We start from the raw sequence: 13,303 nt of genomic DNA, 5'->3' as shown, positions 1-13,303 counted from the left end.
GTGTAATAATTTGCATTTTATTATTGAAAAAAAACTTTACACATTAACTGAAAGGCCCATAGAGATACCTTTGTGTGAATCAGGATATTGCATGCTCCCTTTTTAATCCATCAATTATCAAATAAGAAAGCTTTGAAAATAATTTACAAATATGAATTGCTCTGCACTATACTGAAGCATTGGCTAAGCACCCACTATTTTTGTATTTCTTTTCCATTTCTGTCAATACACTATCATCATCTGTTCCTTTCAGTTTAACCTAAATATCAGGATAATTTATTAAAGACAATTCCAGATAAGTGTTTTATTCCTAGCTATACTTAGTATGTGACAACTGTTAGTTCAGTAATGAAAGAAATATTCCAGGATCAATAAAACTGAATGTACTTATTTTAACCAATGTTATTTAAGGCTAAAAATTTATTGTGAGCACAAAAATAATCCTGCTGAATTGTACAGTTAATGACTAATGAGTTTTATTGTTTACGGGCCCATCCTGCAGCTCATTGCATTCAAAAATGCCATTTAAACAATGGCATTTTTGACAAAGTGCATGCATGGGTCCAAAAGTTGTGTCCCTAAGTTAAAGTTACAATAAATGTTGTGTTGCAATGGCTGTTCTATAAAAGATCTGAACTAAAAAGAGCCCCAGAAACCTTTAATTAAATTACCATTACAATGATGCCATCTGACATTGGACTACAACAAAAGCTACCAAAGTCATCCGGATGAGATAAATTAACACTTTTTGAACAGTACAATCCCGTAGTCAAATCCTTGAATACCGAAAAACTGGTTGGGAATCAGGCAGACTCAGGCTTCAGTCCCCCTGCTCTTGGGGCTGTATAGTAATTCTGTTGTCAGAAGTGGGTCGTGGTGCAATAAAGTTTGAGAATCCCTGTTCTAAGAACATGCAGATGAGGATATAATATAGAAAACTCTACGTAGTATAGATAATTCAGGAAAATTTACATACAAAGTGAATTGTATTGTACATTAAGACTACTCTTCTATTAAGTGAAACTGCAGCTGCCAGACTTTAAGAACTATAAAATAAAATTATGTACTCCATATTTCAGAAATCAGACAAATGAAATCCATACTGTACTTCAACATGATCTACATACCCATCCTGGCAATGCTTCTCACGTCACATAAAAGATTTAAGGTTTTTTTGTCCCAACACTCATGTAGAAAAGAATTTTAGACCAGAACAAATGTACATGTTTCAGAGTCTATTTAAATTGGTTATTTAACACAAATGACATTTCTATAATTAACTGGTATCCGGGACAAAAAAAGTTTTTTCATCTAGGTAATACTTAACCAAACTCACAGTTCAATGGCTTTATTCCACATGATGACATAGCCTGAGAGTGTAAAGGACTCCACATTGACAATGTGAATGTTTCCTCTTTCGGTACCCACATATAGCCATTTACTTTGGAAAGGCAGATGGCAAAATGTTATCCTGCAAGATACAATGCAGTCAAAAAAAGTAATTAGGAAGATTGTTAAAGCCCAATATCAGAAAACCAAATCCAGGAAGAGAGAACTATTTTATATTTATCATATTTTATTTGTATTTATAGATCACTCAGCCATATGAAATTTTAAACTTCAGAGACCTGGTGTAATTGCTACGTAAAAGAGCATGCTTCAGAAATTATGATGCAATTAAACCTGTCTATAACAAACAAAAATTGACAGTGTGAAGGTTAACCTTGGAACAAATGATAAAACTTCATTTAAAATTTCAAATACCTTATTTGGGATTTATTTTAAGATATTCTAATTGTACACTGAGTTTCCAACTGCTTTTTAAAATTAATCTCACCATATTACTACTTCTTTCCAGTTTCAAGGACCCAATGCATTTTAGATGTTGCCTTCTGTTTTATATTGGTTTCAAGAGACATCAGGTTAATAAATCAAACACAATAAATCAGATACAATAAATATAAATTGTGACAAGTAATTTTAATATTATACCAACAGTTTTTCTTCCAAAATATTTAAATAATGCAATACTGAATTATAACCAATTTCAAGAAAAGTTATTTAAAAATAGTTTTAGGTACTGAAGTTGCTTCCTGGATGAACGTTAGAGTTTTACAACCATATTTTTTTTCCCTCTGGCTCCTGTATTTCTGTCTCCAATGCCCAAATAAACATGGGAAAAAGCTAATGGTCACTTATGCCTGCACAAAGCTGCTTCATAAGAGACAACAAGTATGTGGAAAACCATTTTTGCCTAGAACTTGCTTTGGGCAGGGAGACTGGGATGAGAAGCATGAGGAGTAAAGACAGACTGGATAGGCAAGGAGAATGGGATTAGGGCAAGGGAAGTTGAATTGAAAGGCCTGGGATAGTGACAGATTGGAGAGGTCAAGGCAAAAAGTGTCAGGCTCTAAAAGGGACCAGATTAAAAATCTGTGTTCATTTGAGTGCACATTCCTTCAGAGTCTGGAATGGAATCCATGATTTCCTAGAGTTACCCTTCCTTTGCAGTCAATAAATACCTCTGAAACCCTGTGGGCAAAGTGCCCAGTCCTTCCCATTCCCCTCTAATGCTTGTCTAAACATAACTGTCAGCAGAATCTTGCACTTTAGGTTCTTTGGACTCAAAGATACATATCATCCAGTCATGTGAATTTACCGTGCTTTAAGTTTCTAGAGGCCTTAATATCTGTTAATTCTATACTATGAAACCCTAATAAACAAATGCCCTTGTGAGAGAAATTTCCCAATCATCTTCTATAATAAAGTAAAATTGAGCTTCATTGCAACCTTGTCCTCCCCCTTTAATGACATTATTTACACTCAGTCTGCTTTTATTTGAGCTGTTAGGCTAATAGAATGATAACCACCACATACTTCTACTGCAGTATTTCCTTCCTAAAGAAAGATGGCCTTTCTAATGTGGTCTACACAAAAGGCAGTTACTATTGTTTCACTCACTAACGCCTTCAATGGGTAGGCCTCTAAGATGCAGGGTGCTATTACCGTATAAATGTAGGGATTATGTGGTTACTTCACCTAGAAGTAAGGTTATGTTTTAGTCACAGGTATTTTTAATAAAAGTCACGGCAATAAACAAAAATTGATGGCCGTGACCTGTCCATGACATACTAAAAATACCTGTGTCTAAACATCTTGTGTGTGTGGAGGAAGGTGGGTACCAGCTGCTTGGGACTGCTGCCTGGGGCCATGGACTGCAGCTGCTCTGGCTGACCGGCAAGGAACTGCTGTCTGCCCGAGGATTGCTGCTGCAGGCTGTGGCTGCTCTGGCCGCCCACCCAGGGACCATTGCCCATGGCCACTGGAACAGCGGCCAGTGCAGCCGGCTGCAGGGCCGCTCCAGCAGTGGCCAGTGTGGGTGTTCCAGAGCCAGCTGCTAGGGCGGTCCTGGGATCAGCCACTCTGGCCTCTGCAGAAGTCACAGAGGTTGTGGAAAGTCTCAGGTTTTAAATATTCTATGTTCCAGAGTTTAAAAAAAAAACAAAAACTTTACTTGGCAGGCTGAAGTTGAATACAGCCTTAACTCAAGAATGAAGTTGGGTTGCATGTAGCTTGTAAATAAGCATTTATTTATCTCATTTCTGTTATTTTGTGTTCTTGTTATTTCATTAAAGTCACTACAGCTAGACAAACATGAAACTCTCCTTTGCCGTGATGCCCACAAGAAAGTTGGACAACAGTTAGGCAGTGGTCTCAGCACATCAACAGCCTATCACGTGATCAACATTGTCTCACTGTTGACTTGTACTCTCCCCATCTGTTGTCTTGTATTTAGATTGTAAACCCCTTGAGAGGAGTTGTCTTTTCTTGTGTTCTGTACAGTGCCTATCACAATGGGGTTCTGGTAAATTACTAAGGACCCTAGGCACTACAACAATACAAATACTGTACATCATCAGGATCTGGAGACATGAAAATGAAGGTTTTCTTATACCTACAGCACCACATAGCCCTGTCTCATTAAAAAATGAACATAGGTTGAATCCTCCCTGTGCACTGAATAAGACTGGGAGGTTTCTGAGGAAGTGAAGCCTGGTCTACACTAGGCGTTTAAATCGGTTTTAGGAGCGTAAAACCGATTTAACGCCACAACCGTCCACACTAGGAGGCACCTTATATCGATTTTAATGGCTCTTTAAACTGGTTTCTGTACTCCTCCCTAACGAGAGGAGTAACGCTAGTATCGGTATTACCATATCGGATTAGGGTTAGTGTGGCCGCTGATCGATGGTATTGGCCTCCGGGCGGTATCCCACAGTGCACCAGTGACCGCTCTGGACAGCATTCTGAACTCGGATGCACTGGCCAGGTAGACAGGAAAAGCCCCGCGAAGTTTTGAAATTCATTTCCTGCTTCCCCAGCGTGGAGATCTCATCAGCACAGGTGACCACGCACAGCTCATCAGCACAGTTAACAATGCAGTCTCCTGAGAATCGTAAAAGAGCCCCAGCATGGACTGCATGGGAGGTACTGGATCTGATCGATATCTGGGGAGAGGATTCAGTGCTAACAGAACTGCGTTCCAAAAGACGAAATGAAAAAGTATTTGAAAGAATTTCTAAGGCTATGACGGATAAAGGCCACAGCAGGGACTCAGTGCAGTGCAGAGTGAAAGTTAAGGAGCTCAGACAAGCTTACCAGAAAACCAAAGAAGCAAACGGAAGGTCCGGGGCAGGTCGAAAAACATGCTGCTTCTATGCTGAGCTGCATGCAATTTTAGGGGGCTGCGCCACAAGTACCCCACCCCTGATCGTGGATTCCAAGGTGGGGGTTGTAATCTCTGCCATGGCTGAGGATTATGCAGAAGGGGAAGATGAAGATGAAGAAGAGGAGGAAGACCTAGCAGAGAGCACACAGCACTCCGTGAGCCCCAGCAGCCAGGAGCTTTTTATAACCCTGACGGAATTACCCTCCTCCCAGCCCTCACAAGCCACTATCCCAGACAATGACGCCATGGAAGGGACCTCTGGTGAGTGTACCTTTGCAAATAGCAAACATTGTTTTTTAAGCAAGCCTTTTTTAATGATTGATTTGCCCTGAGGACTTGGGATGCATTCGCAGATAGTATAGTTACTTAGAAAAGTTTGTTAACATGTCCGGGGATTGAGAGGAAATCCTCCAGGGACATCTCGATGAAGCGCTCCTGTAGGTACTCCAGAAGCCTTTGCAGAAGGTTTCTGGGCAAGGCAGCCTTGTTCCGCCCACCATGGTAGGACACTTTACCACGCCATGCATGTAGCAAGTAATCAGGTATCATTGCGTGGTAAAGCATAGCAGCGTATGGTCCCGGTGACTGCTGGCATTCAAGAAGCATCCGCTCTTTATCTTGTTCTGTTATCCTCAGCAAAGTGATATCGTTCAGGATAACCTGGTTAAAAATTAGGAATTTAAGTAAGGGGGGTGGCCATTTTTCTACTGGGTTTGTGGACTGCAGCAGCTTAAAAAAAAAACTTTCCTGCACGTAGCGAAGCGGGGGGAGGGGAGGAGTGAAATGCCGATGATCTTTTCTGTGTTTGGTCACCGGCGATCTTCCCCAAGCTACCAGACACGCAATGGGTGGGGGGGTGGGAAGGTTGTTGATTAGCAGGGAGCTAGCGTGGTATTAGCCATGCGTTGGGGGGGGAGGGGTAAATCACTACAGAAGTCGAAAGACAGTGGCTTACCATGGCCGCATGCAAGCTGAATTCTGATGCCTGGACCTGTGTCTGTGAGATCTGTAACTCCAGAGCTGCAAGCACTCACTATTAAGATGAAAAATGCGACCTTGTAGGGAAATCACATGTGCTAGGTGAATAGTGCTGTTCACTGTGAAAGAGTATAACCATTGTTCTGTAAAATGTATCTTTCTAAATATTTATCTCCCTCATGCAGCTGCAAATTTTTCAACCATCCCTCCTCCATCCCAAAGGCTAGCACAGATAAGGCGGAGGAAAAAGAAGACGCGAGATGAGATGTTCTCGGATATTATGGAAGTTACACGCAATGAAAGAGCTCATCTGAATGAGTGGAAGGACGTGGTATCAAATTACAGGAAAGAGGCCAGTGAACGTGAGGACAGGAGGGATGAACGTGAGGACAGGAGGGACAACCGAGATGAGAGGTGGCGGCAGGAAGACCGGCAGGAAAATCAGCGGTGGCGGCAGGAAGATCAGCGGTGGCGGGATGCAACTCTGGGGCTGCTGCGTGATCAAACTGACATGCTCCGGCGTCTGGTGGAGCTTCAGGAATGGCAGCAGGATCACAGAGTGCCGCTGCAGCCCCTGTATAACCACCCTCAACCCTCACCATGTTCCACATCCTCCTCACCCAGACGTGTAAGAACGCATGGGGGGAGGCTCCGTGCACCCGCCCACTCCACCCCCGTGGACAGCCCAACCAGAAGGATGTCGTTACTGTGAATTTTTTTTAATGGCCTTCTCCATCCCTCCTATCCTCCTCCCAAACCACACCCTTACTTCTCTCCCTCTTTTTATAATGAATCAATAAAGAATTCATGCTTTTTAAATGAGAGTGACTTTATTTGCATAAGTAAGCTGTACTCGAAGGGGGAGGGGGAGTTGCTTACAGGGACTGAGTCAATCAAGGGGGTTGGGTGTTCAACAAACACAGCAGTCACACTGTACCCTGGCCATTGATGAAGCTCGTTTTCAAAGCTTCTCTGATGCGCACCGCTTCCTGGTGTGCTCTTCTAATCTCCCTGGTGTCTGGCTGCGCGTAATCAGCGGCCAGGTGATTTGCCTCAGCCTCCCACCCCGCCATAAAGGTCTCCCCCTTACTCTCACAGAGATTGTGGAGAATACAGCAAGCAGTAATAACATAGGGGACATTGGTTTGGCTGAGGTCTGAGCGAGTCAGTAATGTTCGCCAGCGCGCCTTTAAACGGCCAAATGCACATTCCACCACCATTCTGCACTTGCTCAGCCTGTAATTGAACAGATCCTGACCACTGTCCAGGCTGCCTGTGTATGGCTTCATGAGCCATGGCATCAAGGGGTAGGCTGGGTCCCCCAGGATAACGACAGGCATTTCAACATCCCCAACTGTTATTTTCTGGTCTGGGAAGTAATTCCCTTGCTGCAGCCGTTTAAACAGAGTAGTGCTTCTGAAGACGCGAGCGTCATGAACCCTCCCTGGCCATCCCACGTGGATGTTTGTGAAACGTCCCTTGTGATCTACCAGTGCTTGCAGCACCATTGAAAAGTACCCCTTCCGGTTTACGTACTGGGTGCCCTGGCGCTGCGGTGACAAGATAGGGATATGGGTTCCATCTATCGCCTCCCCACAGTTAGGGAATCCCAGTGCAGCAAAGCCATCCACTATGGCCTGCACGTTTCCCAGAGTCACAACCTTTCGTAGCAGCAGCTTAGTGATTGCTTTGGCTACTTGCATCACAGCAGCCCCCACAGTAGATTTTCCAACTCCAAATTGATTCCCGACTGACCGGTAGCTGTCTGGCGTTGCAAGCTTCCACAGGGCTATCGCCACTCGCTTCTCTACTGTGAGGGCTGCTCTCATCTTGGTATTATGGCGTTTCAGGGCAGGGGCAAGCAAGTCACAAAGTTCCATGAAAGTGCCCTTACGCATGCGAAAGTTTCGCAGCCACTGGGAATCGTCCCACACCTGCAACACAATGCGGTCCCACCAGTCAGTGCTTGTTTCCCGGGCCCAAAATCGGCGTTCAATGGATAGAATCTGCCCCATTACCATCAGGATCTCCAAAGCGCAGGGGCCCGCCGTTTGAGAGAATTCTGTGTCTACGTCCTCATCACTGTCATCGCCGCGCTGCCATATCCGCCTCCTCCTCGCCTCGGATTGAAGGTCCTGGTTCACCATAGACTGCACAAGAGTGCGCGAGGTGTTTAAAACATTCACGATTGCGGTATTGAGCTGAGCAGGGTCCATGCTTGCTGTGCTATGGCATCTGCACAGTTCACCAAGCAAAAAAGGCGCGAAACGGTTGTCTGCTGCTCAGGGAGGGAGGGGTGAGGCTGTACCCAGAACCACCCGCGACAATGATTTTTGCCCCATCAGGCACTGGGATCTCAACCTGGAAATGCCAAGGGGCAGGGGAGGCTGCGGGAACTATGGGATAGCTACGGGATAGCTACCCACAGTGCAACGCTCCAGAAATCGACGCTAGCCTCGGACCATGGACGCACACCACCGATTTAATGTGTTTAGTGTAAATCTGTTTTACAAAACCGGTTTATGCAAATTCGGAATAGTCCCGTAGTGCAGACGTACCCTTAGTATGTGATCCGGCAGTTAAATATAATTATCACAATGCATACAGACACAAAGTGGGTTAAAGTAAGATTGATCAGAAAACAATTCCGGCATTTCCCAACTTTTGAGTCCTTGATTTTGCAACCTTAAAATATTTTTGAAATTTTTATAAACTAATAAATATATTCCTGTATGGGTCAGAGTTAACATAAAATATCAACAATCTGATCCTTATTATTTACTCACAGTATATTTTAAAAATCCTTACATCACAAAAAGTGCTCAATAAACTCTTTATATAATCTATCAAAATATGCTTGTACAACTGTAACAACTTTAAAGAAACAAAAATCCAGAAACTGGAAAAATGCCGTATCGAATATAAATTCACTGTACTAATCATACAACCACCACATAAAATAATCAATCAGTTGCTTTGTTTCAGTTGTGTTGAATGCCGTAAATGAGCTGTTACATTTTCAAGAATGTTTCTTTTATTTCTTGAACAGATTAAAAAGTAATGTTTTTAATTGCAATGAATGTCAAATATTGGTACTACGGTGGCAAGAGCTGAAACCTAAAATATTTCAATTATACTAGTGTCATACAGAAAAAGTAACGTATTCAACTTATGTACATTTTCTTCCACTTCAAGCAATAAAATCCTTAAGGGTTGATCTCAAAGAGCAACAATTTTATGCTAGTTATAAACCCTAATCTTATTAAATGCAAATGGCAAATCAACATTAAGGCTGCACAGTTAACATTGAAGTAAGGAAAAGCAGAAATTAAAGTTCTAACAGCAAAGTTAGCTATATTGCAGATCTTGTTTTTTTTACAGTATAGGTACTATAATTAGTTTTCAGTGCCCAAACCTGAGTGTATTTAACTGTTTGAATTACTTATGACGACTTCAGTATTTTTCATTGAAAAATTCTCAGATGTGCTGCAGCCTGCACCAAAAATACGTTTGAAAATCTGGCATGCAAGCATTTATAATCAACAGCTGATCTTCCAGACAATTATACGTATTTAGGTGTGAGCAATGTGATGCTGTTCCAGTCAACTTGATCAACTTGATAAGTGCAATGTAAAAAATGTGCAAGGTTAGATTGTGATTAAGACTTATAATTTTGAGAGACTGAAATTGCCAATTAAACTATATGACAAACACCAGGCGGTAATATCACAGCATGGGTACCACATACTATTTATTATAGGGTCTTATTTTCATGGATGGTGCAAATTTCTTATTTTTATATGGCCATGTAGATGACTTATCTGCATGTGCAAAAATATGAATCTATTTCCATTTCAAAAGTCAAGGCATCATCAGTAAAAACTGGAACAATTAAATTGTTCCTTTAAAAAAAAATCTTCAGTCTTTCCTGCAGAGGTGGTGGTGGTGTTTTGGAGGGGACGGGGGAAAGGGGATTCTTCTCTTATCAAGAAGTTTGGCCTGCATTATTAATTTAACATAAGGGTCATGTATCAAATTATGCAAGTAAAGCACAACAGTTTCATTATATTTTCACCCCTTGAGAATGTTTTGACATATTGGTTAGTAAGTAATAAAAAAAATCCTAAGTGAACAGAGCATTGCAAAGAATGGAGTGTTTTGGACAGAGCAGCTTGACACAGGTTCCAAACATCCTGAAAAAAGTAGCAACTGCTACAAAGGAAAGCTACTGCGGGATCCAAGGTAAGCTGATTTGGAATATATCCAATTCATTAAAGAAGGCCATGACAGACATTTATTAAGTGGAAATTGACATTTTCACAGAAGAGCAACAAATTGACTACCAGATGCACTGTCAGAAGCATGCAAAGACAGGCATAGTAGACTGAGCAGGTATTTACAGATGTACAGGAAATCTTGTTCCCTTTGAGCATTACATGAAAGTCCATAGTACACACGAGATAAAAATGGTACATGTTGAAAGATGGAGAAATGAAGATATCATGTAAGTGTAACTAGTATGAAGACCAAAAGGGAAACCAATACAGAGCAATTTTGCATCGATACAATATTAATAAATTGCTTTCAAGAACTGGAGAAAGAACAGGACTCAAGAGAGATCAGCAGTCTAACTATTAATCACAAGCCAAGCACTAAAGAAAATGGGAGCCATCACAAGGAAGTAACAGGTCACTAACTGATCAGTGCCCCCACAGTGAAAAGTCTGGAAAAAGACATCTGTGGCTCACAAAGAAAATAAGATGGCATGCTGCCTCCCAAGTGCCAAGATAAATTATGTCGTATGACACTGATGGGAAATTCATAATATTTCTAGTTCACATTAGAAAACCACTCACTGGTGCACTTTATTCCTGGGGCATAATATTGGAGTATAGTTAACAGACTCTTCAGGTGCACAATTTAATAACTGATCCCCTAATGCTGATAACATTCATCCATTCAGGTTTATTCTCCACTCATGAGTTCAACCTGTCTGTGATGGTGTTTTCTTTTCCTGCAAGATGGGTGAGTACTATAAATGATGCCACAGCTAAATCATGTGTTATAACAAGTGTTGCACAGCCAAAACTCTGTGCAGAGAAATGGTTAGTGTTACAGAGATGGTTGGTCCTTTCAAATCCAAAGCTCAGCACTGAGAACTGCTCTGGTGACACTAAGAGTAGAAAAGTAGAGTGCTCAATAGCACATTGTTTTTCATGATCACCTTGATGCAATGGATTCTTCAAAGGGAATAGGGACCAGAGCACCAAACCCAAGAAAGTGTGTCTCACGCATTTGTGAGAGGAATTCCTTGGTTCAGAGGAAAAACTATACAGTTTTTGGAGGGAGGACAGGGAAGAAGGGAGAAGGATACAATGTTTTTTAATTATTTAAAGTTTTTACCAAAGACTACTTTTGCTGGAAACAGTGTAATGATATGGTGTAGTGGGAGCAAATGGATGTTGATATGCACTGCAAGAAACTTGGAGGAGAATTGCTAGTTGGAATGGCACAGACCCAGAGGAACTCAATTAAACTGGACTGGACTGCTGAAGTCAGCACGAGGCTTCTGCAGTAGAGCCAATGACTTTAAAAACTTTGAGCTGTCGGAGTGGGAATCCTTTAATATGCATCTCTTTAGTGACAGAAAGACTTGTATCATATCCTGCCTCATAAATTTGTATCCTTTTTTTGTACACTTAAAGATAAGATGATGGTAGACAGAGTGGGGCAACAAAAGCTAAGAAACAGAAGCTAGTTATGGAAGGGAAAGAGTAGGATTCCAAGAAATTATCTATCTATTGAAATTTGCAATCATTAAGATCCCAATTCCATCCACCCCCATTAAGAATGGGCATGCTAGTTCTGTTCTGAAGCCGCACTGGGACTCTAGAAGTACTTCCTCTGCAAGAGGGAGCAGGCGATTCGATAAGATTCTAGCAAGAATCTTCCTAGCGATAGAGAGGAGGGCAATGCCTCGATAGTTGCCACAGCTGGACATCTCTCTTTTTGAAAATGGTGACGATGTTAATATTACATAAGTCGGCAGGGATTTCTTTTGTACGCCAGATTTTGAGGAGCTTGTTACTCAGTGTTTCTCCCCCCACTTTCAGTACTTCAGTTGCTATGCCATCAGGACCTGGAGCTTTATTGTTCTTCATTTGTTTAATTGCTTTGCAGACCTCCTCAGATGTTGGTGGATTGGCAAGCGTTTTCCAGATTGGGTGCTGAGGGATGGAGTCAATGGTGTCAGTCACAGTCAATTCTCCATTTAGAAGCCTTTGGTAGTGTTCCTTCCAGTGCTCTTTGATGGATTCTTTATCTTTAAGAAGGGTACTAGATCTTTGGATTTCAGAGGTGGGAGGCCACATGAGCTTGGTCCATACAGGGTCTTCATCTCACAAAAAAACCCTCCGCATTTCATGTCTGTCAGCGAATGTTTGGATTTCTTTTGTTTTGTCCTCCCACCATTTGTTTTTAATTTCTCGGATCCTCCTTTGAACTTCAGCTTTGAACTGATGGAAAGAGCTCTGCTTCTGACTGGATAGTGGTTGGTTTTGCCAGTCACAGAAAACTTCTCTCTTCTGGTACAAAAGGGCTGTACTTTCAGTGTTGTTGTCAAACCAATCCTAATGGCAAGGCCAACTGTTTCCTCGCAAACCTCATGGATGGTCTGTTTTAGGGCTTCCCAGTCTTCTTCAAACACTTGTGTTGTCATTTCCAGGTGTGCATATGGCCAGTTTTTCACTGAGGAGTGTTTGGAAGTTCTCTTGGTGGACTGAGGATTGAAGTCGTCGGATGTTTTATTGCCATCTGTGTGATTTGGATTGTTTTCTATGTTTTACTGCAATCCTGATGGACATGACTGACCTCACCAGGTGGTGGTCAGTCCAGCAGTTGTCAGCTCCTCTCATGACAGGTGATTTGGACATCTCTTAGATCCGGTGTTCTTACAGTGACATAATCTAGGACAGGAGTTGGCAACCTTTCAGAAGTGGTGTGCCGAGTCTTCATTTATTCACTCTAATTTAAGGTTTCACGTGCCAGTAATACATTTTAATGTTTTTAGAAGGTCTCTTTCTATAAGTCTATAATAGATAACTAAACTATTGTTGTATGTAAAGTAAATAAGGTTTTTAAAATGTTTAAGAAGCTTCACTTAAAATTAAATTAAAATGCAGAGCCCCCCGGACTAGTGGCCAGGACCTGGGCAGTGTGAGTGCCACTGGAAATCAGCTCACGTGCTGCCTTCGGCACGTGTGCCATAGGTTGCCTACCTCTGGTCTAGGAGGTGCCACTGTTTGAGTGGAGGTGTTGCCAAGTTGCTTTGTACTTGTTGCTTTGTCTGAAGTTTGTGTTTGTGATCACAAGATTGTGCTCTGCACATTTGCTAAGTAGAAGGATGCCATTGGAATTGGTCTTGCCTGCTCCTTCCATCCCAATGGTGCTACTCCATACATTAGAATATTGGCCAACTCTTGCATTAAAGTCCCCTAAGAGAATTATCTTATCTGTTTTTGGAATGGATGAGAAAATTTTATCAAGGTCAGTGTAGAAGGATTTTTTCCATTTTTCTTCAGCATCAAGATTTGGCAC

The 13,303-nt window shown here is 41.9% G+C and overlaps 1 protein-coding gene across 10 annotated transcripts in view; it reads right to left on the bottom strand.

Moving 5' to 3' along the window:
* The window catches only part of STXBP5 (syntaxin binding protein 5), a 212,370-nt gene that overhangs the window by 140,574 nt on the left and 58,493 nt on the right, over nucleotides 1-13,303 (bottom strand). For all 10 annotated transcript variants that reach the window (XM_045009874.1, XM_045009875.1, XM_045009870.1 and 7 more), the window contains one exon: nucleotides 1,337-1,471. In XM_045009874.1, coding sequence (XP_044865809.1) covers nucleotides 1,337-1,471 — 135 coding nt within the window. The remainder of the gene's footprint in view (nucleotides 1-1,336; nucleotides 1,472-13,303) is intronic.

This window comes from Mauremys mutica, chromosome 3 (assembly GCF_020497125.1).
Source record: "Mauremys mutica isolate MM-2020 ecotype Southern chromosome 3, ASM2049712v1, whole genome shotgun sequence".
NCBI lineage: Eukaryota > Metazoa > Chordata > Testudines > Geoemydidae > Mauremys > Mauremys mutica.
Note: the sequence above shows the minus strand (reverse complement) of the source record. Positions and strands in the feature narration are given on the sequence as shown.